At 46.2% G+C, this 26,407-nt stretch overlaps 1 protein-coding gene across 7 annotated transcripts in view; it reads left to right on the top strand.

The window, feature by feature from the left end:
* GATAD2A (GATA zinc finger domain containing 2A) overlaps positions 1-26,407 on the top strand; it is a 108,431-nt gene that overhangs the window by 42,495 nt on the left and 39,529 nt on the right. For 4 of the 7 annotated variants that reach the window (XM_055343210.1, XM_055343214.1, XM_055343207.1 and 1 more), the window contains one exon: positions 24,596-24,859. In XM_055343210.1, coding sequence (XP_055199185.1) covers positions 24,597-24,859 — 263 coding nt within the window. In that variant the 5' untranslated portion in view covers position 24,596. Of the gene's footprint in view, positions 1-5,488; positions 5,621-9,694; positions 9,717-24,590; positions 24,860-26,407 lie in introns of those variants that run through there. The other 3 variants (XM_055343209.1, XM_055343211.1, XM_055343208.1) reach the window with 3 other exon arrangements.

Genomic DNA, 26,407 nt, shown 5'->3' with positions numbered 1-26,407 from the left:
TATGCATTTGCCTGTTCTGAACATTTCCTATCAACCGAGTCACACGATATATAACCTTGTGTGTCTGGCTTCTCTCGTTGTAGTTTTTGAGGTTCGTCCACGTTGTAGCATGATTCATTGCTTCATGCTCTTTTATGGTTGAGTAGTAATTCCGTTACATGGAAGGACCACTTATTCATTCATCTGGGATAAATTTGGGCTGTTTCTACTTTTTGGCAATTGTGAATAATGCTGCTATAAACATTTGTGTATACAATTTGTGTGGATGTGTTTTTTATTCCTTTGAGTATATACCTAGGAGTGGAATTGCTGGGTCATATGTAACGGTTGAACTTCTTGAGGACCTGACAGACTGTTGTCATGACACCTGCACCATTCTATATTCCCCAGCACTGCCTGAGGCTCCCAGGGTTTTCTGGAGACAGAAGTGACCTAAAATCTGTGCTGGTTTCTTAGAGCTAGTTGAGGATCATCAGTGTTGATGATACTTGTTACCTGGTGCTGGTGGAGTAGTGGGACATCTCAGAGTGGGCCTGGCACTTGGGTATTGACAGGCTACCTTTAGACATTAGTGTTTAAAAATCAAAGAACTTGGGGATCCCTGGGTGGCTCAGCGGTTTAGTGCCTGCCTTTGGCCCAGGGCGCGATCCTGGAGTCCCGGGATCGAGTCCCTCGTCGGGCTCCCTGCGTGGAGCCTGCTTCTCCCTCCTCCTGTGTCTCTGCCTCTCTCTCTCTCTCTATGTCTATCATAAATAAATAAATCTTTAAAAAAAAATCAAAGAACTTTACATCTGAAAAAGGTCTCACTTGAAGGCCAGCCCACTGGAGTTAGTGATTGCCCTTGTCCTATAGCTCAGGTCATTTTCTGAAGGCAGTGGGCTGGCTTAGGGCTCTCTGAGGTCCTAGGGTAGGTGCTCCTGCCTCTTTCCGGTCCTTGGTTAACTCAGACGTAGTAAGTACTTGCTGAATGAATGAATGAATGGAAAAAAGGAAAGAAAGAGAAAGAAAAAGGAAGAAAGAAATCTGCTTCCCATAGCATTAGAAGCAGTTGGTTTGGGAATTTAAACTCCTGGAAGTCATCCTAGGTATTCTTTCTGGCCCTGCCTCTCCCCATCCAGTGCATGGAGGGGCTTGATGGGAAAGGGACAGTCTATGAACAGTTATGGCATGTGATGGCTAATGTCAGGCAAAAACACTCTTGAATAATTATTTCTTAAGATTTATAAATATGTCAGCTTATACTTTTTAAAAGATTTTAAAAATCTTTTTATCTTTTATCTTTTTTATCTTTTTAAAGATTTTATTTATTCATGAGAGACACAGAGAGAGAGAGGCGGAGATACAGGCAGAGGGAGAAGCAGGCTCCCACAGGGAGCCCGATGTGGGACTCGATCCTGGGAATCCAGCATCATACCCTGAGCCCAAGGCAGGCGCTAAACCACTGAGCGACCCAGGCATCCCCCAGCTTATACTTTTTGTTGTGGGATATAAGTCACCTCAGCAAATTGATTGATTTTGGGTTTTCTCTGGTTAATACCACCCCACACCCACTTTTCAGTTAAATCATGGCTTGTGATCAGCTAGGGTCTCCCCATTCCTGCCACTCAGGACTCAATGGGCACAGATGAGGAGGAGGGCAGCCTCCCAGGGAGCCCTAAGGTATACACACAGCTCCCACACAATGCCCCACCTTGTATGCAGTTGCATGTGTGCACGCCTTGGGTCAGACTGCCTGCTTAGGCTAATGGATTTGGATGTAGCATCCACCCTTCAAGTTTTGCTTGTCAGGAGCTCTGTTTGTTGAGCACACTGCTCATGTGCTGAATGACTAGCCTTATGTTGGGTGTTAAGGATTAAAAATGTTCACAAAGACCATGAATGCAGATAGCCATAACCAAGCTATGGAAGATGCTCATGTCTTTCTGATATTAAGAATAATGTTCTTTAGAGCTTCCTCAAGACAACATTTCTGACCTTTTGTCCCCAGAGGTGAATACCAATCTGTTGGTGGAAATCAGGCACTGCCATATGTTGCTTTTTTAGAGGTTCACAGCTCCTCAGAGATTTGCTTACCTTTTGGTCCAGAAATTCCAGTTCTAGAAATGTATCACAAAGATACAGTGTCAAAATTAAGAATTGTGACAAGGATGTTCATTACAACATTCTAAAGTAGCAAAACTGGAAATGACTTAGATGTTTGTCAGTTGGGGTGTTTGTCAGTTGGGGTTGGAGACAATGGGGGTGGATCCCCTGGTGGGATGGCGTCAAGCCCCTGAAGGAAGGAAGGAGGATGTCCTCGTGTCATGGTGACAGGATTTCTAGGGTGAAATAAGTGGAAAAAACAAGGTGGAGGATGAAGAGATGTATGTAGCACATTTACCTATCCAAGAGAAGGTGGGGGGCTATGGATGTATGTGTGTGTGTGTGTTTGCTTGTATTTTATTTTTAAATACAGGAAATCTAAACCATAAATGAACATAGTCATTTCTGGGAGGAGGGCTGAGAGGGGACAAGGTTACCAGAAGATGTCTCTGGCTTTCTTTTCTATATAGTACCAGATGGGTGTTTTACATAATTATAAACAAAAGTATGGCGCATGTTATGAGGAGGGGAAGAGAAGCAGCCCCTAAAAAGCAAAAGGAAATTAATATGAATCTAGGTGTATGTCAGTTGTGACTTAAATTGGTGACTTGACCTCTGAGAGAGGATTTCCTTTGCTAGACTTTTTTTTTTTTTTAAGATTTTATTTATTTATTCATGATGGACATAGATAGAGGCAGAGACACAGGCAGAGGGAGAAGCAGGCTCCCTGCCAGGAGCCTGATGCGGGACTCGATCCCAGGACTCCAGGATCACGCCCTGGGCCAAAGGCAGGCGCTGAACCGCTGAGCCACCCAGGGATCCCCTAGACTTTTTAAACACTGTAGTTAGACTGTAAGTGTTTTAGTGTGATATGCCATAAGGGTAAAAACTTCTTTTAAAAAATCATTAACTATTTTGGGAATTCTTTTTGGTTTTAGGTTAATAATACCAATAGTCTTAGTGTTATATACAGTAGTGCCCCCTTCCCTACAAGGATATTTTCCAGGACCATCCTTGATGGGATGCTTGAAAATGCAGGGAGTGTCAAACCCTGTATATACTATGAATTTTCCTATACAGATAATACTTATGATAAAATTTAATATATAAGTTAGGGACAGTAAGAAATTGACAACAATAATAATAAAACTATTATGGGTATACTGAAATAAAAGTTGTGGAATGTGGTGTGTCTCTCTCAAAATATCTTAGTACTGTACTCACCCTTCTTGGGATGATGTGAGATGATAAAATGCCTATGTAAGAGGGGATGAAGTGAGGTGAATGATACAGACATTGTGACATAGCATTTAGCTACTATTGACTTCTAATGGTACGCCAGAGGATCATCCACTCCTGGACCGTGATTGGTCGCAGGTAACTGAAATGGTGGATAAGTGGGGACAACTGTATTATAGGAGAAAACAAGTAACTATTGTCTATAAGAACCAGAATTTTCAGTACCAAAGCATCAGATGTGTTAATAAAATAAATCCACAGGTTTATTTATGTTGGTGCTCACAGGAGAGGAAGAAACTCACTGGTCCCCTTTGGAAGGTGCTAGGGAACCAGTTAATTCCAGAAACTGATAAATAGAGGGAGAGAAATTAGCATTTATCCTTTCTCTTTTATATGGACTGAATTCTTGAGGAACAAAATAGTGGGTGAGAACAAGTTCCCCTCACAGGTCAGTGCTGCTCTACAGAACTTCCTAGAACTCTCTGTACCCTCACTGTCCATTGTGGCACCTGGAATAGTTCAAAGAAGTCAAATTTTCATTTTAATTTTAGCCTATTTAAATAGCCACATGTGGCTAGTGGATAGTGCAACTATTAACACATTCTGGCTAATTGAAATGATGGGATTGGGAATTCCTGGGTGGCTCAGCGGTCTAGTGCCTGACTTTGGCGCAGGGCGTGATCCTGGAGTCCCAGGATCAAGTCCCACATCAGGCTCCCTGCATGCAGCCTGCTTCTCCTTCGGCCTGTGTCTCTGCCTCTGTGTGTGTGTGTGTGTGTGTGTGTGTGTGTGTGTGTCTCATGAATAAATAAATAAAATCTTTAAAAAGATGGGATTATAAGCTTCTAAGTTTTCAGACACCTGGGCTTCCTGGGTGGCTTAGTGGTTGAGTATCTGTCTTTGGCTCAGGTGGTGATCCCTGGGTCCTGGGATCAAGTCCCACATTAGGTTCCCTGTGGGGAGCCTGCTTCTCTCTCTGCCTATATTACTGCCTCTCTGTGTGTCTCTCATGAATAAATAAATCTTAAAAAAAAAAAAAAAGTTTTCAGACACTTATCCTCAGTGGCTGCCTGTTCCCAAGAAGGGTGTGTGTGCTTTAGGAGTGATGTGTGCTTGGTTGGGCCTCAAAATCTAATTGATAGTAAATTACCGGGCATGTTGCATTATACCACAGGGATGCCATCAGCAAACCTGACAGTGGGAAACAGGATAAATAAATGTATGGTTGAAAGGAAAGGTTGGTGGCTACCTATAGATTTCAACTGAGCATGACTGATGGAGATTGAGAAATGCTTTTTGTTAAATTATTGGAAGTTAGCTCATGAGATTGTTATTTGTTCGTGCTGTAGAGATAAATACTGACCAGGTCGTTCATAAAATGAATACTGTGTAGAAATTGCTTCACATGAGGTTATAGAGTGTGGGGAAGGCTAAGTGTGGAAGACCTACAGCCTGGATAGTGCATGTGCACTGTGAGTCACGCTCTTGCTACTTCTGTGGGTATGTTTGCAGTTTTCCATGATCAAAAATTTGAAAAATGGGCTTAACCTAGGCATTCACTCAGGGAGCTTTGTGGCATATGTCACCAAAGAGAGCAGTTTATAAAAGTGAGGGTGGTGGCCTCTTTTGGTTAAATTTAGCAGAAAACCTTCAGCAGCAATGCTGGAATTGTTGTGAGGGTCTGTGGCTGGAGGCCTGTCAGGTGGAATAGCCTGATTATAACCTTTCTGTAATAATACTCACAGCCACCTTTCATGGAGCCTTCAGAGAGCATTAGTGATAGCCTGGGTGCTATTCCCATTTCACAGGTAAGGAAACTGAGGCGAATCAGGCATTCTGGTTTCTACCTGATGCACTGTAATGCTGATGGCACTTTCCTTTCCCTGAACCTCTGGCTTCCCTTCCCAGTACTTGGAGCTCTCATTTTATCACTACATGTGCTTCTTTACCTCAATACTTTGACTATGATATCCTATACTTTGTTTTGTGACATGATATGTTTTTGATTAGAAACCAATCTCCCCTCATCTGTCCATAGCAGCCATAGGCAATCAGGAGTGGATAAAGTAGATGGTTTGATCCTGGGATCACTGCAACTCTCAGAGTGGAAGGGACCTCACTCTCGTGTCCACTGTCCACCCACCCGCCTCCTTGTGTATCTTCCCAGGGTTTCCTGGAAGGAGGCCTGTCATTGGAACCCCCCAGGAGTGTCCATGTTGGACCAGTCAGCCCCTGGTTCCTGGTAGAAACCAGGCAGTTATTTGGATGAATGAATGAGTAAAACACCTGGAAGACTGAGGTGGGTGGCACATTCCCGGGAGTGTGTTAATCTAAAACCATAGTGTGTGTTGTTTTGGTTTTAGGCAGTGTGAAGCCTGTAATGAACCTGACTTAAATCATGTTCTGCTGGTGTTAGTTTGTGTGACCCCAATTGTCTGAGACCTTGCTCTCTTTGCCTTGACTCCGCATTGCTAAATTGATCTTTGCCCACATGGCCTTGCTTCCAGGCATTAGCTCTTTTGCTTGGAGGCAGTTTAGTTCCCACCTGTGTGGTGGGTTTGTTGTGACTTAAGACACTGAGAACTGTATGGTTGATTTACAGAACCTAAAATTCACCAGTTTAACCATATCAAAGTGTACAGTTGCAGTGGCATTTAATACACTCACAATATTGTATGATAACCATTTCTGTCAAATTCCAGAATGTTTTTTTTTTTAATTTTTTTGTTTTATTTATTTATGATAGGCACACAGTGAGAGAGAGAGAGGCAGAGACACAGGCAGAGGGAGAAGCAGGCTCCATACACCGGGAGCCCTACGTGGGATTCGATCCCGGGTCTCCAGGATCGCGCCCTGGGCCAAAGGCAGGCGCTAAACCGCTGCGCCACACAGGGATCCCAAATTCCAGAATGTTTTTATCCTCAAAAGAATCTGTACCCATTAGCGGTCACTCCCCACTCTACCTCTGTGCCCTTCAGGGCCCTGGCAACCACTCATCTACTTTATGTCTCCATGGATTTGCCTGTTCTGGGCATTTCATATAAATGGAATCTTTTTTTATTCTATGTGACCTTTTTATCTGGCTGCTCTCATTCAACACATTTTCACTTTTCATCCACATTGTGACATGAATCAGAACTTCATTCCTTTTTATGAGCGAATAATATTTCATTGTATGGGATGTATCACAGCCCATGGATGTTGATGGGCATTTGGGTTGATTCTATTTGTTAACTATTGTGAATAGTGCTGCTTTTAACATTTGTATGTAAGTTTTTGTGTGAATATGTTTTCACATCTCTTATATACCTAGCAGTAGAATTGCTAGGTCATATGGTAATGCTGTATTTAACTTTTAAGAGACTGTCAAGACTGTTACCCACATTACTGCAACATTTTATGTTCCTGTCAACAGTGTATGAAACTTCCAGTTTCTCCACATCCTTGACAACACTTTTCTTTTTCTGTTTTTTATTATAACCATCCTAGTGGGTATGGGATAGTATCTAATTGTGGTTTTGATTTGCATTTATCTGATGACAAATGTTGAACATCTTTTTGTATGTCTATTGCCCTTTTTTTTTTTTTTTTAAAGATTTTATTTATTTATTCATGAGAGACACAGAGAGAGGCAGAGACACAGGCAGAGGGAGAAGCAGGCTCCACGCAGGGAGCCTGACATGGGACTTGATCCTGGGTCTCCGGAATCACACCCTGGTCTGAAGGCAGCGCTAAACCGCTGAGCCATCCGGGCTGCCCTGGCCATTTGTATATCTTCTTTGGAGAAATGTCTATTTGAATCCTTCGCCTGTTTTTGAATTGGATTTCTTTTTTAATTATAAGAGTTCTTTATATATTCTATACACTAGACCTTTATCAGATATATGATTTGCTTATATTTTCTCCCATTTTGTGGGTTGTTTCCTTCCCCATCCCACCCCTTCAAGATTTTAAGTAATCTCTATACCACATGTGGGGCTCAAAGTTACAGTCCTGAGATCGAGATTCCACACTCCAGACTGAGCCAGCCAGACCCTGCCCCCCACATTCCTGTGCACATTAGATTTTAATTTTGATGAAGTCCAGTTGGCCTTTTTTTCTTCTGTTGATATTGTACTTTTGATTTCACATTTAAGAATTTGTTGCCAGGGATCCCTGGGTGGCTCAGCGGTTTGGCGCCTGTCTTTGGCCCAGGGCGTGATCCTGGAGACCCAGGATCGAATCCCACGTCAGGCTCCCAGTGCATGGAGCCTGCTTCTCTCTCTGCCTCTCTCTCTCTCTCCCTGTGTGACTATCATAAATAAATAAAAATTAAAAAAAAAAAAAAAGAATCTGTTGCCAAACCCAAGGTCATGATTTACCCTTCCGTTTTTTCCTGAGTTTTATAGGTTTAGCTTTTAAATTTTTTTTTTAATTTTTATTTATTTATGATAGTCACACACAGAGAGAGAGAGAGGCAGAGACACAGGCAGAGGGAGAAGCAGGCTCCATGCACCGGGAGCCCAACGTGGGATTTGATCCTGGGTCTCCAGGATCGCGCCCTGGGCCAAAGGCAGGCGCCAAACCGCTGCGCCACCCAGGGATCCCTAGGTTTAGCTTTTAATAGTTAGGTCTTTGACCTATTTTGAGTTAATTTTTGTTAAAAGGTAAAAGTTTTGTTTTTGATCTTTATCCTTTTTATTGGCATGAAGGCATTTTGGTTTATTTAACTAGGTAGTGGGAGTGATAGCTTGGGAATTCTGAAAATATTTTTTCTTGTATGTTTAACAGATTTATATTGAGCATTTATTCTGTCCTGGGCTCTAGGATGGTAGCACTGAACAAAGAGGTGTTCCCTGTCTTATGGGAGATGGGGTTAGGAGGATACACAGAGAGACATGTAAATAGAATATTAAGTGGTGATGAAGTGGGAAAGAGGTTAGAAGCCCACAGAGGGAGATAGATACCATTTTTGTGTCTCAGCTGAGAGCTAAAAAAGAGGGTAGTTCACAGAGGGGGGCGGAGGGTGGGAGAAGAGCCTTGTAGGCAGAGAGAGCAAGAAGTGCAAAGGCCCTGGGGTGGGAGTGAGGTTGACTGTCAGAGGAAAGCCAGAATGTCAGTATGGCATAATAGTATGGGGTCAGGGTGGGGTGGTACAGAATAGCAGGAGACAAGTTCAGAGAGGCTGACCTGACCTCAAGGCTGTGGTGAGGGCCTTGCTTTTACTTTGAATAGTATCCTTTTTTAAAAAAAAAAATTATTATTCATTTATTTATGAGAGGCAGAGACACAGGCAGAGGGAGAAGGAAGCTCCATGCAGGGAGCCCGATGTGGGACACGATCCCGGGACACCAGGATCACGCCTTGGGCCGAAGGCAGGAGTTAAAGCACTGAGCCACCCAGGGATCCCCTTGAATAGTATCTTTTACAAAAGGACCACCTAATGGGATATCCTCAAACCCAGCTCTGCTGTTCCCAGAGATTGTTGTAGGTATCTAAACAACTCCCTACCCAAGGAGTACATTTCCACTCACAGGGTAGAGGCTCCACAAGTGGGATTTGTTTTCTCTTACAGCTGTTTAGAAAGTGCTGAGAGAACTTTTCGTTGATAGGAATTATTTCTTAGTCCCATGGGCTTTATTGAGACCAGAAACTTAGTTGGTCCTAAAAGTAGTAGTTAGTTGGTCCTTACATTTAGGACCAACTAAATTTCTCTGCTGGCTCTGATCCTCCTGGGGCATTTGCCACGGTGCTGGTGCTGTGATACCACCGAGTATGTACAGGGAGGAGCTTAACAAGGGAAGCCCAGGAAAGACCTCCAGGTGTTACCATATTGCTGGGCACCCTGATGAAAATGACATAAGAGGCACGCTTGGTTCCCCCACTGTTTACTCCTTTCTCCTAGGAACAGAGGTGACTCTTTTGGTCCTTCCTACCATTGTCTGTGCCAAAACCTCCCTGCCATTGCCAGCCACGGCCTCAATGGAGGTAGTAGTTAGAGCTGTATCTTGGCCCTGAGGGAGTTGGCACTGAAAGGGTTAAGGCTTCCCATTTTGTGATGTGACACCCCATGGGCACATTGCAGATGGCATGAAATGGCAGGTGTAACCCTTTGTAGGCCATGAAGGCACATGGCCCAGGAGGCAGCTGGGAAGGAACAGAGGGCTGTTCCTTTCCCATGGGATGCAAATGTAGCCAACTAGCCCTCAGAGTGACATCCCCACCAGGGGGACTCTTCGTTACTGTTTCCCTGTGGACATTTAATATTGCTCAGATTGCCCTTCATAGGCAGTACCTTTGTTTCTGTGTTGTGTGTTTCTCTAACAGCATCTATTTCTCTCTGACTGCAGAGTTGGGCTTTGGCCCAATGGCCCTGGCTGCTGGCCGTTCAGACGCCCTTGTGGGGCCACATCCAGGTGGGTGGTGTTGGGTGTTCACTGGGTACTTTGAGAACAAGCACAAAAGCCAAGTCTTATCTCCAGTATGAGCCTGGACAAGCTACTGTAGTTTTAAAGACACTTGCTACCAGTTCTCCCCCTCTTAACATGTGATCAGCGTTTAAGCGTACTTTTCTTCTGTGTGCTATGGCAAGAGATAAAGATGGGCTTTCTTCTGGGAAAGGGTGCTTAGAAGCCAAGGCATGGGGCTTGGGTGCAGATCTGTATAATCCACATTATTCCCTGTTTTCAGAAGTTTGCAGGAGATTGGCTGTGTCTGAGGGAAGATAAAAATATATTCCCTATACTGTCTTCCTAGGATAGGACCTGTGCTTTTTCAGTACCTGAGCCGCCACCTCCCCTGTTCTCCCATGACTCCAGGGAGGGAGGTTGGAGTCTGGGGACCCGACATCCCATCTTGGCCCTGCACATCCCTGGGGCAGGTTTGAGCAGCCTGGTGAACTGTCAGCAGCCTTGTGACCATCTATTTTCTGGAGGTTTTGTCCCAAAACCTGCTTTGTTCCCACACACACTGCTGGAGTGAGCTACTACCAGTGCTGTGTTCTTTACTGTGCTATCTGTATGGGATTTGTGTTTAGGAATCTGAAGACCATTAAGGTTTTGTCTGTATATTTATTGTTGATGGTCACCACTTAAGTGTGTTAAAGTTTCTGCTGTCCAGGTTAACTTTGTTAAATATATTCCCAAACATTAATTCAGAGACATCATTTACAGATTTTCGACCTAAGAAAATCAGATTATAAATGTGTGTTTATTTGTAAATGTGAAAACCAGAGGTGCCAATTCTTTTTAAACTTTTCAGTCTTAAAAACTTGTTTCTCTGGATGGTTCTTGAACCAAGGACTGAAGGTGACTAGATAGATAGAAGCATTTGTTGTGGCCTCTCTCGGATGACCCCCACCCTTTTGGTGGTAATGGGCTTATATTTGATGGGTCATTAGCATTTCAGAGGGAGCACATTGTGTGGGCACACCTGGGATGTTTTAAGTGCCTTGTTAGGAGGAGACTGAGATGCTCCTGAACTTAACCTTCCCTTTTCACTCTTCGTCCAAGCTGAGCACTGCATTTATAAATGATGTCTTTTCCCAAAAAGGTTAGATAGAGAGCACTTGTAGGGACTAGGTGCAGAGTGGTTCCCTGGAGTGCTCAGTTCTTGGTGTTCAGATTGATTTGTTTGATGGAATGACTGGAGGCACTTTATGTTGTGTGTATGTGTCTTTGGAACATACTCTGACGTTTCACAGCTCTTAGGGCTTCCTTCCACCCTGTCCTTCAGGACCCAGTTACAGGTTCCAGCCCATACAGTTCCTCACTCTCACAGGCTGATGGCTGGTCCTGACCTCCACCCCAGCCTCAGCCCCTGGATTCTTAAAGGGTACCTGGTGCCCAGGGGAGGCCCTGTCGTCACTGAGAGCCTCTCACACTGAATAGAAGTGGTCTCTGTAACAGGATTCCTTCTACACAATTTCATGCCATTTAAAAAACAATTGGGGATCCCTGGGTGGCGCAGCAGTTTAGCGCCTGCCTTTGAATCCCACGTCAGGCTCCCGGTGCATGGAGCCTGCTTCTCCCTCTGCCTATGTCTCTGCCTTTCTCTGTCTCTCTCTCTATCTTAAATAAATTTAAAAAAATTAAAAATAAATAAAAAACAATTGTTGAAAGTTTTGATCTTTATTTGCTTTTGTTTACTTTCCTTGGAGATGGGTTTTCACGCACCTATATATTTCTGCCACTCTGTCTTTTCTAGTATTTTTTCCCTTCCTCCTCTATCTTTACAAGTCCAGATTTTGCCTTGGAAGCCTAGCTCTAATGAAGCATTTGTAGATTCTTCCCTTCCACCAGCATGGTGAACTCTTTTCTGGTGTTGACTTTTAGTAAAATGGAGATTAGTACATAGATTTCACAGCCTTTACAAGGTCTGTGCTCCCATGAAGGTAGGGACCCTGAGCTATTCTTCCTATCCTCCACAGAGCAGGCACCACTGGGTCACTGGTCCCTTGGAGAGGTCACTGTCTGGTGCTGTATCTGTATTTTTTTTTTAATTTTTTATTTATTTATGATAGTCACAGAGAGAGAGAGAGGCAGAGACACAGGCAGAGGGAGAAGCAGGCTCCATGCACCGGGAGCCCGACGTGGGATTTGATCCCGGGTCTCCAGGATCGCGCCCTGGGCCAAAGGCACCAAACCGCTGCACCACCCAGGGATCCCTGTATTTTTTTTTTTTTTTAAGATTTTACTTATTTATGAGAGAGGAGAGAGAGAGACAGAGACAGACAGACATAGGCAGAGGGAGAAGCAGGCCCCATGCTAAGAGCCTGATGGGGGACTTGATCCCAGGACTTCAGGATCATGCCCTGGAGCTGAAGGCACATACTCAACTGCTGAACCACCCAGGTGTCCCCAGTATCCGTATTTGTTAGGAGCCTATTAGCATCCACATCCTACTGGGCCAGACAGGCTGTAAACTAGGATATGAGATGTCCTAGGTGGTTAGTAACTAACCAGGCTCTTTATCGTGTAGAAGTTCCCTTTTGGGTTCAGGCATTACTCCTATAAACAGCAGTAAAGAGTGTTTAGTTCTCTGCCTTCTCTGGAAGCTTAACTTACTGTATGCACAAAGTAGAAATGAGCATTGGTTGCAGTGCTGGTGATTTGACTATGTTCTGCTACTCCAACCAGGTGTGAAATCATTTGTCTTGGACGGGGCTTGGGGATGTGTGGGCTAAAGTGGCTGAGGTGTATGGGGGGATCCGTGTGAGGCGCTGTAGGGCTCTGGGTTTCTTCATGTGCTTTAGAAGTTGGAGATTTTGGCCCCTGTGTCTAATCTCATTTTCATACTTCAAGGTTTTCCTTTTTGAGACCGGTGGATCAGGAATTGACACTGATCACCCACAAGAACTGATGTTTTGTTCAGATTGAACAAAGAAAGATGTTTTCTGAGATAATTGGGCAAGATTTGGAAGTGGGAGGAGGGAATAAAAACTGTGCACATGTGTGAGTGCATGTATGTGTGGGTGCATGTGTCCATGAGTATGCATGAGTGTGGGTGCGCATATATGTATGTTTGTAGTGCAAAGTTGCTTGGTGTGGTGCAACTTTGGGGAGTGGGGAGATAATCTTTCAGTGCCCCAGTTTCCCATGTCCTCCTACCAATAGGATGTCTATTTTTTTTTAAGGTTTTATTTATTTATGCATGAGAGACACACACAGAGAGAGAGACAGACAGACAGACAGGCAGAGGGAGAAGCAGGCTCCCTGAAGGGAGCCCGATGTGGGACTCGATCCCAGGACTGCAGGATCACACCCTGGGCCGAAGGCAGGCGCTAAACCGCTGAGCCACCCAGGCATCCCCCAATAGGATGTCTATTGAGTGAAGTCAAATGATCCCAAGTCTGGGGCTTCATCTGTTCTTGTCCCCTTTCCTCTCTTCTCACTACCTTCAGCCTCCCCAGAATCAAAAGCCCAGGCACCGTGGCCATTGGAGGTTGCAGTGTCCACCTTGTGAGAAGCCTTTGAAAGAGTAACTAAGCCCTTTCAACAGGACAGAAGAATATGTTGGTCATGTGTCTCATTTTTATTTAGGGGTTGTCCACCTGGTGAGCTGTGTTGGCTGCTTTTTTTTTTTTTTTTTTAATTCATGAGAGACAGAGGGGCAGAGACACAGGCAGAGGGAGAAGCAGGCTCCATGCAGGGAGCCCGACGTGGGACTCAATCCCAGGTCTCCAGGATCAGGCCCTGGACTGAAGGCGGCACTAAACCGCTGAGCCACCCGGGATGCCCAGTGTTGGCTTCTTTTAACACAAAGCAGAAGGCTCAGAAAACCAGCATTGAGACCCCAGGTCCAGGCAGGCCCAGTGTTCAGATAAATGTCAGCAGAAATGAAGGACCAAGGTAGTGACTGGGTGGAGTCTGAGTCCCTGACAGGTCGCCAGAAAGATCCCTGGGGTTCTATTGCTGTCCTCAGGCTGGGGTAGGCTATGGAGCTGCAGCTGCAGGCAGAATGTACCAGGTGAAGATCATGATTGCTCAAAGATCTCTATCCATTCTGTGGGACAGGACACAGGTTGTAAGGCTGTCATAGTGCTGCCTGTCTGCCCAGGACCTGCTTGGGGACACTGGTATGGACCTGCATCCTCCTGGTCCCCAGAAGGGATGCTCCCCACCTCCCTTCTCGAAGTTTCCCTGGCACAGATGACCCTTTTTTTCCCAGCCCTCAAGGGGTGAAGGTGAGTCCTGGTTACATGGAGAAGTCAGGACCTATAGCTCCCTTCCTACCTCAGGGACCCCCGGTCTCCAGCATATCAGCCCTAATGTGCTCACGTCACTTTGTGTGTTAGTGCAAACATCCCTATTTCAAGAGGGCTCATCCCACCCCCTCCCAGCCCTGGGCCCCTTAAGGTCTTTCACATCCTCTTATGCTTTTCCTTAGAGCTTTGGTCTGATCCTCAGGCATGAGTGCTGAGGAACCGCTTGCTTTTATAACTGGGTTAAAGTTTTAGCCACTGCAGTAATTGAGTTTATAGCACACAATTTCCTTATACGACGGACCTATTTATTTTGAGAGTGTGTAGGGCTTTTAGGATGGTATAAAATTGACCCGTATAGTAAGATAGGCTGACCCTTTGGTGAGCAATCTGCCCTCAGCACCTTTTGAAACTAAATTTCTTTTGGCTTTGTCAAAAGAATGAACCTTGAGTCCTGGGCTCAGATTAAATTTACATGTTCAAGTCCTTTTTTTGAAACCTGTCCTCTGTAGTCGATTCTCTGATAATGCTTGTTTTGGATAAGCAGATTTATTCAACATCATTGATATATTAAGGCACAGTTGGAGCATGACACACACATTGTATGTAGTTATGTACAATTTTGTCCGGGAGTAATGCCATGTTCAGGTTAGGGGTTGGGAAACTATGGCCCACAGGCTGGTGGTCTGTTTTGGTAAATAAAGTTTGGTTGGGACACAGCTATGCCTGTTTGAGGATGTACCGTTACAGCTGCAGAGCTGAGTAATCAGGACAGAGACAGAATGACCTGGAGAACTGAAAATATTTACTGTATTCCTTTAAGAAAAAGTTTGCCAACTCCTGCAATAGGTGAATCCAGAAAATTGCTCCCAGCTAAAAGAGCACCTGACACTACACAAAATGGAAATGAACACATCTCAGATATGCACCAGGCCCCCTCAAGGCCATACCATTTTTCTCTGGGGTCAGGCACCCTCATTCCAGCATGTCACAGTAAGAAAACAGCCACAGCAAATGCCAGATCTTCCTTCAGGTTGAAGGGTCAGGCTTCAGGTAGCATTTGTGTATTTCTTGGTTGTTTAACATGCTACCATTTAAAAATCAGGTTCCTGTCTTTTTTTTATGTCATGATGAAGTTTTGGGGGGTGTTGCGTATCTAACCCTGTTGCTCTCATAGCCCTTTGTTTTTATTGCACAATTTGCAATATGCTCTGGTTTTTAAAAAATGCATATATGTTGTGCTCCAGCAGAATTCACTGTATTTTGTTGTTTTTTTTTTTTTTTTTTAGGCTTTATTTTTTTAATTTTCTTTATTTATGATAGTCACACACAGAGAGAGAGAGAGGCAGAGACAGGCAGAGGGAGAGGCAGGCTCCATGCACCGGGAGCCCGACGTGGGATTCGATCCCGTGTCTCCAGGATCGCGCCCTGGGCCAAAGGCAGGCGCTAAACCGCCGCGCCACCCAGGGATCCCAAAATTCACTGTATTTTGAAGGCAAACAGCAAAAGGTGTGATCTCACTCAACAACATAAAGTTGTAATCATTTAATATTTCATTTGGACCCTGTGAGTGAGAGGTCAAGCCCAATTTCTTACTTGTGAGGAGCTCCCAGTATTCTTTGGAAAGCTCATATGTGACTCTGGGTTGTTAATGAGGTTTTTCAACTGAGACTGTCTGGAGGATGGGCTTCAGTTCCCAGCGTGTCTCACCCATTGGCTGTGTGACTACCACCTGCTTCAGTTTCCCCACCTGTACGGTGGGGGCAGATAATGGCACTTACCTCACAGGTGGTTATGAGGATCATCTGAGGTGATCCATGTGGGGTAAATGCTCAGTGATAGGTGTTTTGCTCTTAAAAGAAGACCCCATGTTTCTGTTAACAGGGGAGCAATAAACTTGGGTCACGATCTAAGTAAGGATCATGTTGAAACAGCTTGAGGTGTCTGGACCAGCCTCCTTTCCCCTATTGGGAGCTCCTCTTCATAAAACCTGTATTTATTCATCATGTTTGTCATCTACCTGCTGTGTGTTGGACACTTCTCTTCTAGGGTTAAGGACATATAAGAACTTTGACACTGAGGCCCAAACAGTCCTATGGGACAGGTACCTACAGCCTGTTACCTGGTAGGTGGTGGTGATGTCTGACTATGGGGTTCCATAGCTTCTAGCTTCAGAGTCCTCCCTGGCCTGACCCTGGGCAGGGCAAATCTTAATTCTCTAGGCACAGTTCCCTGTCATTTGAGGATGAGAGGGGAGGATGGCTGTTTTATCTTTCTACTCACTAGCTCATGCATCATGTTAGCCCCACCATGTGCTGTTCACTCCAGATGAAAACAAACCATTTAAACATGATTAACAAAAGGCCTTTTGACCATATAGTGGAATGTTCACAGTGGGCAGCTTGTGAGAGTGCCAGGTGGAAAGAGGAGTGGTGGACCTGGGTTTCAGGCCCAGACTCTTTGCCTGCTTAGACTTGGATTTCCCCACCTTAGATGACCTGCTCCTCTTCAACTAGCACAGGCTCTTAGTGAGTGGTAGCTATCACCTCCAACATGTGTGGGTATACCCTTGCCCTGGTCACAGGACTGCCGCAGAGAGGTCTCCCTAGTATCCTCTTAGCCTAGATCTTTGAAGGCCCAGGCATCTGGACCTAGTGCCTTCTTGATGATGTTTAAGAGAGAAAACACCTGTATTTTTGGCGTATCTTAGGTTTTCAGATCACTAAGGGTTAGTAGTAAGACTTAATTCTCCTTCTGAGCAAACCTATAGCACAGGACTCATTGTTATCTCCCTTCCTCTGCCTGAGAGCCTCCTGCTCAGTGACTTGGCCCTTTCTGTTCTGCTTAGACCATCTCCCCAGATTCCTGTTCCTCTCTCAGCCTCAGTCTATGAGACTGTCTCTTTACATTCAGCCTACAGAAAGTCTGAACACGAGTTTTGTTTTTTTTTTTTTTTTTTTTAAGATTTTATTTATTTGGGACGCCTGGATTGCTCAGTGGTTGAGCCTCTGCCTTTGGCTCAGGCCATGATCCCGGGTTTCTGGGGATCGAGTCCCACATTAGGCTCTATGTCTGCCTCTCTGTGTGTCTCTCATGAACAAGTAAAATCTTTAAGAAAAAAAAATTTTTTTTTAGGAACTTATATCAAAGCCCTGTGTGCTTGTGGTCTCACACTTGCTTGTTTGTTTATTTTTAAGATTTTATTTATTTATTTGTGAGAGACCGAGAAAGACAGAGGCAGAGACACATACAGGCAGAGGGGAAGCAGGCACCATACAGGGAGCCCGACGCGGGACTCCAGGATCAGGCCCTGGGTAGAAGGCAGGTGCTAAACTGCTGAGCCAACCGGGCTGCCTGAAAAAAAAAAAAATTTATTAGGAGAGAGAGAAAGACTGAGCAGTGAGAAGAGGAGAGGGGGAGAGGGGAGAGAAGCAAATTCCCTGCTGTGACCAGGAAGCCCAATATGGGGCTCAATCCCAGGACCCTTATTATCATTTTTAATATTTTATTTATTTATTCATGAGATACACACAGAGAGAGGCAGAGAGACACAGGCAGAGGGAGAAGCAGGCCATTCAGGGAGCCCGACATGAGACTCGATCCTGGGTGTCCAGGATCAGGCCCTGGGCTGAAGGCGGCGCTAAACCGCTGAGCCACCCGGGCTGCCCAATCCCAGGACCCTTAGATCATGACCTGAGCCAAAGGCAGATGCTTAACTGACTGAACAGCACAGGTGTCCCTGAACGCACAGTTTTTAGTAGTGAAAGTACTTGTATGCTTCATTTTGACCTATAGGGCAAACCCGAGGAATTGTACATTTCATGAGGCTAATTTACAGAAATGTAGGTTTAACTCCATACCATGTACTGAACCCGTATTATTTTGCTTCACACTGAATATGAAGGTGAATGGGAAAAGGAAGTTTCTACTGTGGAAGAGTTTAGCGACAAGCTGGGAAAAGAGATGAAGCTGCAGAGTAGTATAGGGATTGTTGCTGTGGGCATGAGGATGAGGAACTGTGTGAAACATGAGGTCCCTTAAAGTGAGCCCACACCCCTTGCTGTTGCCTGGTGGACATTCAGCACAACTGGTAACCCAGATGTGGAAGGTGGGCTGTGAGGATAAGATGAGGGTTTGGGGTTTACTGCTTAGAACTTGAGAGTCTCTTTAGTGGCGCAGAGGGTGTACTCTTAAGCTACATAGGCTCTTGCTAATATGGATAGGAAAGTCAGTGGCAGCAACCCTTCTCAGTCCATTGAAGGTTGCATTATTTGTCTTAAGTTCTTGGTTCTGCCTGGTGGAGGAGCCAGCCTTATAATATCCCTATATTACAGAACACCCTCCAGCCTGGGAGTACTTCCCTCAAAAGGGCGGTCTTCCTTTGTCTCACTCCCGCTACATTTGTCCTTTCAGTTTTCAGCGTTTGCATGTGGAAATGTTATTTTATGTAGCTCTCCTTTTTATCTTTGTGTTCTTTGAATATAAGACTGATATGAAATCATTTCATACAGAAATGTTGAATACAGAAAGTGAAAGTTTCTTAACAATTTATTCAGAAATGAGTGCTGTGGCTTTTAGTCCAATTTCTTTCACTTTTGATTTTCATAACCTTTTTCAATATTTTTTTTCTGAAGATTAAAGCATTTTTAAGCCATGTGAATGGTATTACACTATCCTGCAATTCGATTTTCTCATTCAAGTTATTTCTAACATCATGTATCTCTTCACATAGTATGTAGTATGTCTATGAGGTATGCTTAGGTAAACTGAGGCTCAAAGTAACAAGGTCCCTTAGTCAGTTCCCTGAGACCTGGCTTCTGTTCTTTGTTGTGTTTGGTAGTAGAGGCTAGCTGTTAATCATCCTATATCCCAAGTTAAATTACATCCCTTGTACTCGGCCTTACCAGGGTTGGATGTTTAAAACTTGAGAACTGGTGTCCTTAGTGTGAGTTCCTTCCAGAACACAGCTACTGCATTCCTGTTACTATCACTCAGATGCATCAGGAAGTGGCTCAGGACTCGAACAGAGTGAGGTCTCATTTTGGAAGGGAAGACATGTGCCTGTCAGCCAGAGGCTGCTGACACCAAAGTAGAGCTTGGCTGTTCTCTTCCCTGGCCCCTCCTCAGGTGCCTGAGTTTAACTCTCAAGAATGGGGGGTGGGGGGAGCCTCCAAAGGGTGGGTAGAGGGTGTACAGGTCCTGGGCTCATCTTCCCAGAGCTTCCTCAGGTGTTGTCTTGAGGAAGGAGGATGGATAGGATTCTTGGGTTCAGGCAGGAGACAAGGGGGAGGTCCTGCAGGGGGGCAACACAGCCCCAGCCTCAGGACCACCAGGGCACAAACATCCACCTGCATTGTACATTGCTTGGGGGCACTCTAGTGATGGGTGCCTAGCTGAGGCCTGATGCAACTATCCACCCGGCAGAGCCTATGTGTTGAGTATGGAGTGAGGCCAGTGTCTGGATCTCATTGTTGCCCAGCGTGGCATCTGATGCTTCACAGGCCCTTCTTCCTTCCTGACAGGAAAGGGTGCCCTGTGCTGCCAAGGACAGTGGCTGCCCCATGTGCAGGCCTCCACCTGTCAGCACATCCTCAGCCTCTCTGTGTGGGTCTGGTAGACTCATGCTCAGCATGTCCAAACTACCTTGCTCCCAGCCTTTTCCCAGATCTGCTCTTTCCCTATCTCAGAAAATCGATTCCATCTTTCCAGTTGCTCAGGCAAAAACAAACAAAACAAAGCAATTCTTTCTCGCCTCTCATCCAGCTGTTGGCATGTTGTGTTGTCTGTATCCTCTAAAGTACCCTCAATATTTGGTCACGTCTCCTCACTGCTCAGTCTCCTTCCCATCCTGAGCCACAATATACAAAAGCCTCCCAAAACTGCTCCCCACAAAACCCCCTTCTCTAGTCTATCCGCAGATCAGCCAGATGATCCTTTAGAACAAATTGGATCTCCCCAAATCCCTCCCATGCTCCTGCTGAGGCAGTCCACACTTAGTACCCTCTTTCCTCCACCTTCTCATGCTCACTCTTCTCTGAGCTCTGGAAAGAGCACCCCAGGTCCACTTTTCTGATCATTGGCTCACTTCTCCCAAGTGCATTTTGCTAAGTATTTTTCTTGAGCTTGAAACAGGAGTGTTACTGGTACTATTCCTACTGGTATGTTAGTAACAGTAGTATAAGTTTTCCTAGTATGGATAGTACTAATGAGCTCCATGACTTGTGTTTCTTGACCTTTTTTTTTTTTTTTAAATTGTCAAGAGACGTTTACTGGTGTGGTGTGTTCAACTTGTGCCAGGTACTTTCTGTTGGTCTCCTGAATCTTGTCTAAAAATTCTGGTTCCTATATCATTTACCTCTTTGGAGTGGTTTTAGAACAGATATTCCACCTGAGGTTCTCAGATTAGTAAGTGTGGCATTTTACTAAAATAAAGTAGGGGCACCTGGATGGCTTAGTTGGTTAGGAAGTCGACTCTTGGCTTTTGGCTTCAGTCACGATCTAGGGGTTGTGACCTTGAATGTCACATTAGGCTCTGTGCTCAGTGTGGAGTCTGCTTGGGATTTTCCCTCTCCCTTCCCTTTTTGGGTACATGTGTGTGCACACTCTCTCTCAAACAAATAAAATAATTAAAATAGCTTTTGGTAAAGGCAGTTACAGTTTGCACTGACCCAAAGCCCTGTGTCATCATTATACCTATGCTCTGATGGCACCTTTGCTCTGGGATTGGTCTGTGCTATGCCTGTGTGCCTTTAGTATGGCTGCAACCTCCTTTCTTTGGGGGCAAGGAAGACCTGAAGACCTGGGCTTCGTCCTGCCACCTCTGCCCACCCAGCTCTGAGGATGTATTAGAGCAGGTTTTGCTTGACTTGGTTGTGTTTGCAGAGAGTGAGAAGAAGGGGCTGAGGCCACCTGGGTTCCAGCCCTGCTTCCTGGGTAACAAGCCTGTGCCTTGGGCAGCCTGGCAGCCTTGGGAACCTCACAATTACAGAGGGCATACTGCTGTCAGGATCTGCCTCTGCCTGCAGGTAGCAGCCAGCACAGGATCCTCCTTCAGTAAGAGGGAGCTGTTCTTTGTGGGCTGGCAATTCCTGAATGGACCTGTGGTAGAACCTCTGTTATCTTTCCCTTTATTCTACCCTTACTGGCCAAGGATTCTGAAGCAGATCCTAATTTGCTATCGCAGTAATTCAGTCTCTTCACCTGCTCTTTAGAAAGTATTCCAGTGTACCTCCTCACTGCTTTTTTTGCAGAAATTGTAGGTCATGCTTCATTCCTTGATTATGCTTCATTCCTCAAGGCTTGTTTCTTCCCTATAGCTTTGTGGCTGATCCTGGGTTCGTGCCTACGGGTTGGTCACCACTAGACCTAAATTGTGGGGGGACTGGTCCTTCCTGCTCAGAGGAGGGAGGAACCATTCTGAACTAGTGCCTGCCTTCCCCAGGAGCAGATGTGCCATGTGGCCTTTAACTCAGCCACGTTGCTGTGGAGTAGGCTCCACCCAAGGTGGGAAATGGAGTGCAGAGCTGGAGACACCCTCTGCCATGTCCCTTCTAGCTGTGCTGGTCCTTTCTGTGGTGGGGGAGGGATGTAGCAGCCCCACCCCCACCCCGTGCCCTGCCAGAGCCAAAGGGGCTTGGAGCTGAAGGAGCAAGGCATGTGTGCGCTGCTAGGATGACTATTGGTTCTGGGGTTGGCAGAGTTCCAGCCCCTCAGCTTCAGCGTGAGCTACCCTGACACTGCGCACAGAGCATAAGCAGGCTGTGATGCGGGGACCCTGATCAGCTACCCAAACTGGGGTGCTCTGGGGGAGTTCTATGGCCCAGGGTGGTCACTGGGGCTTGAAGAAGCAGTCCTCCTATGGGTATGAAGCTCTGCTCTGGCCCTTTGTTTTAACCCAGTGACAACGAAGTGAGGTCACTTGGGCACTACCTTGCCAGTCTGGTGACCTGGCACACAGTGACCTGATTGTTGAGGTGTGTGTGTGTCCCCAGTCTGTGTGGGCAGCCGAGAGGAAGGACTTCATGTAGGGTCTGGGTTTGGATGAGTTTCATGGATTGGAGCCTGGAGCTTAGAAGGCCAGAGACTGTTCTGGCTGGCGGGGTGGGTGAGTGGATAAGGATGCCAGGCTGGAGCAGAGGCAGAGTGGGGAAGTATTGGGAGTCTTTGAGTACAGGATTGGGAGGAGGGGCATCCTCCACATCCACCTCAGTCTCTCTTCTCCTCCAGTGGGTACCAGGCCAGACTAGGAGCTTCTCCTTTAGAGACAGAATTTCTTCTGACTCTAGTGGGGGTCCTCTTTCTGGTTTCGTCTCCTCTCCTCTTTGATCCTGAGAGGCTCCTCTCTGGTCCTGGGAGCACAGCTACCTGCTGTCCAAGACAGCTACTGAAATTGTTCCTCTTGTGTAATTCCCCAAATGTTTGACGAGCTCCTGTTTTAGGCAGTCCTCAAAAGGAAGATGACCCATGCCTCCCACAGTGAGGGAGGGGTGGGGGAGAATGATTGACACTCAGGGCAGTGACTTATCTGCAGTTTCACAGAGACAGAACTGATAGACTCAGTGAGCAGACTGACACAGGGTTTGTCGTGAAGGTATATCAAAGAGGGACAGAAGCCATAGAGCTTTAGGCTAAGCGGAACATGGGGGCATCCCTTGTTTTCTCTGGGAGAGTTAGGAGACCATACCGACACAGAGAATGGGAGGAGGGGATGGGGGATGTTTAGGGGGTGACTGGGACTGAGCAATTGGTACAGACAGGGCGGGTGGCAGGTATGAGCTAGGATGCCAGGAGGGATTGGGGGCAGATGGAGGTCTTGTTGATATCTCATGCCCTTGAGCTTCAGAGTTCTCCAGCCCCACCTGCCATCCGCATGGATGGGGAGCATGCTAGGGGTGACATGACCACCAGGAGACTTGCTCAATTTGACCTTTTTGGACTGCCTGTAGGAGCAGATATCTGGGTGCCCTGGCCAGGCCACATTGGCCTGACATGTATGTATATGGGCGACTCTGCCTTCTGAGCCAGGAGCAGCTGTCAGTTTCCTTCCTTTCACTCTTTAAGTTGACCAAAGAGGCCATTGTGGCAAAGCCCTGCACTATTGATTATTTGTGAAATTGGCTCCTTAAGAAGATTGTGTGTCCCATATATAATGATAATGGCCCCTTCATTGCCCTGTGTTGCCCCAGCCTCCCAGGAGGTGGGCTCCAGGATGGGATGACTGGCACTCCCCAGGACAGGTTTCCCAGAGTATTCACTGGTGAGGAAGCTGAGGTGCCAGGTGCCCTGCCTGTATATACAGACAGAGCCAGGAGTCCTTCAGTACAGGCACACCACAGGTATGAATTGAGATTCTCTGAGGGGCCCATGGTGTTTTCCTCCATGGGCCCTGTGTTGGTACATGTGGATGCCTACTATCCTGTATAGAACTGGCACTTTGGAAATTCTAGAGCTTGGTAGCTAAATTTTTTTTTGTCCCTCCGTGAACTCTGGCTTGGCTTTTTAGACCCTGCCTCTTGCAGTCTTATTTCCTGTGTCCTGCCTTGTTGGGACATCAAAGCTGGGCTCGGAGTGGCTCCTTTAAGAGCGAGCGCTTGTGTCCCAGACTCTGTTGTGGAATGCCAGCAGCCTCCCTGCAGACAGACATCACTGTGATGTCCTCCGTCCTGTCCTCCGTCCTGTCTCCGTGAGGGTTAACAACACTTCAGCTTGTTGTCTGGAACCGGTTCAGACTGGTTTTCTGGAAAGTGCTTTGTCTCTCAGACTGAATCCTGGGAAGGGTCATGTGGAGCCCAGTGATGTCATGGGATCAAAAACTGACTCAGCTGTTTTTTTTTTCTTCTTTTCTTTTCTTTAAATCAAGATATGTGTGTGCTGCAGGTACAGGGTGCTGGCACGGTGCTGGACCAGCTCTCACCCCACTCAAAGTTTACCTCGCTGGCAGTCAAAGGGTTAAACGTCTCTCTCTCTCTCTCTCTCTCTCTCTCTCTCTCTCTCTCTCTCTCTCTCACACACACACACATACACACACACACACACACACACCTTTCTCTCTCTCTCACACTCACACACACACACACACCCAGAGGTGAGCAGGGTGTGAGGAGGCTGTCCCTCACTAAAAGGGAGAAGAAGGGTCAACCTGAGTACATTGTGGGGCTGGACCTGGGCAGTGACCATGCTCCTGGGATAGAGTGGTTTCCCTTTGCCGGATTCCAGACACCTCCAATCCTAGGCAGGTACTCAGAATCCCATAGGCAGGGAGTTCAGATCTAGAACAGTTTTCCTCTATTTGCTTTTGAGTTTGGAACATAGAAAATTCCCCTTCCTTCAGATAAACAACCACTTTCCATTATTCCTGTCCAGGTCCCACAGGTCTCAGCTCCCCGGATGCTCAACTGATCCTGCCCAGCCTTCCCCAGGCAGTGAAGAAAGGTCCTGGGCAAACTTTATAGGTCTTGCATTTGTTCTACCTACTTCTGCCTTCACCACGTGGCAAGGAAAACTCTTCAAGCTGACACACTGAAAAGTTTCTAAGAAGGTAGCAACTTGGTTGTGCCAAGTTTAAATGTCATGTTTTCTCCTCCCAAAGTTCAGAATGACTGAAGAAGCATGCCGAACACGGAGTCAGAAACGAGCGCTTGAACGAGACCCAGCGGAGGATGATGTGGAAAGCAAGAAAATAAAAATGGAGAGAGGATTGTTGTCTTCAGATTTAAACACTGACGGAGACATGAGAGTGACGCCTGAGCCAGGAGCAGGCCCAGCCCAAGGGTTGCTGAGGGGGGCAGAGGTGACGGCCATGGGCAGATGCGAAGGGCAGGCAGGTGACGGGCCCGTGGACATGCGTACCTCATACAGGTGAGCAGGAGGGACCTGGAACCAGGTCTCCTGGGTGTGAAGAGGTGGTGAAATGGGCATGAGGCTTCCTTTCAGGCCTGCAGGAACCAGCTTTTGGTGAGTTATGGTGAAGGTGGCTGTGGGTTCCAGTCCTGGCATTGCTGTGCTCTCCTGGACAGACCTCCCCACTAGGGCCTGGATGTCAGTGCAGAGGGTGTGGTTCTCATAGGAGGAGGGATAGTATTCTCCATTAGCTCCCCTGCAAGGCAGCAGGTCTTCACTAAACTCATACGTGTTGTCTGTTCAACTAGTGTTTTAGTTTGTAGGAAAACTTTGTTGTTAATTTTATTATATCTCCTCTATAGATCTGGGGTTCAGGAGGGCAGAGGTTCTACACATTTTCTGAGTCTCTGGGCTAGGGGCAGAATCTAGAGTCCAGCTCAGGGATACTTCTCACATGTGTCACCACTCCTCATATGCCTATGAAGGAAGAGTGACCTCCTCTTTCAACACATTATGAAGGAGGAGGTCACTCTGTTCAAGGCTTATGTGGTGTGGTCTTTTGGTTTCTCCTTAGTCAATACTGACTACTTGAGTAACTTTCCTGATCCTCAGCTTTGTGAGGTTCTTAAGGAAAAAATTTGAAAGAATAAAGCTCAGTATCATTCCTGTCATCTGTGCCCACCCCCTCCATTTCTTTACTCAGAAACATTCTTTCCTTGTAAGGAGAAATCTGGGCCTAGCATCTGCTGTCACTGCTCCCCTTGGAGCTCTGGTGAGAGCCATTCTCTCCAGAATGTTCACACCTAAATGTCCTTTGAGCCAAATATGCCACAGTAGCTGTGTGGGTATGGGGATGGTTTCCTGGCCAGCTCTCATTAACCCCCTGGTCTTCCCCTGCAGATTCCCTTCCATGTTTGTTTGCCCAAGTTGGGGGGAGAGGGTGAGGGTGGCAGGTACAGAGCCGGGGAAGTTGGGAGCACCTTCCCTTCCTATGAGTGTTAACTAACTCCACACAGGGATGACTCTACCCTGCACTCTTCATGTTAAGTTCATTTTGGAACCCAGACTTTCAGAATCTTAAGGATTTCAGAAATCATCTGGCTTGACATTTCTCAGCTTTTTAATTCTTAGCTCTTTGAGATAAATGGGGAAATCCATCCCCTTCTATGGGGGAAGCATGTTAGTTTGAGAGAGTGGGTAGTGGGGGGGTACTTTGTGTTTCTGCTATCCTAAAAGACCTTTTTCTGTCTGGCTCTGCTTTTTGCTGTCCCTGTTCTAAAACCAAAGGCCTCTTTTAAAGTTTCAGAAGTAAAACTTGTAAATCTGGGCCTCCTTTCCCTCCCTCTGACTTGGTCCTCAGTAGGGTCTTAGGTGCTGTCTCAGGTAGCTGAGGAGGAGGAAGAGCCCTTGTTTGTGAGGATCATCTGGGTTCTTCTTGTGTTCCTGGGCACCTCATGGGCATTTTTCCTGTAATCACCCTCATGGGTAATTTTCCTGCAGGACAGCCCAGTGGATTGTGAGGGAAAAGTTACCAGATCTTCCTGTTGACACAGCCTGGGGCTACAT

Source organism: Nyctereutes procyonoides, unplaced genomic scaffold, assembly GCF_905146905.1.
Source record: "Nyctereutes procyonoides isolate TBG_1078 unplaced genomic scaffold, NYPRO_anot_genome, whole genome shotgun sequence".
Classification (NCBI taxonomy): Eukaryota; Metazoa; Chordata; class Mammalia; order Carnivora; family Canidae; genus Nyctereutes; species Nyctereutes procyonoides.
This window is presented reverse-complemented; position numbering and strand designations above follow the sequence as displayed.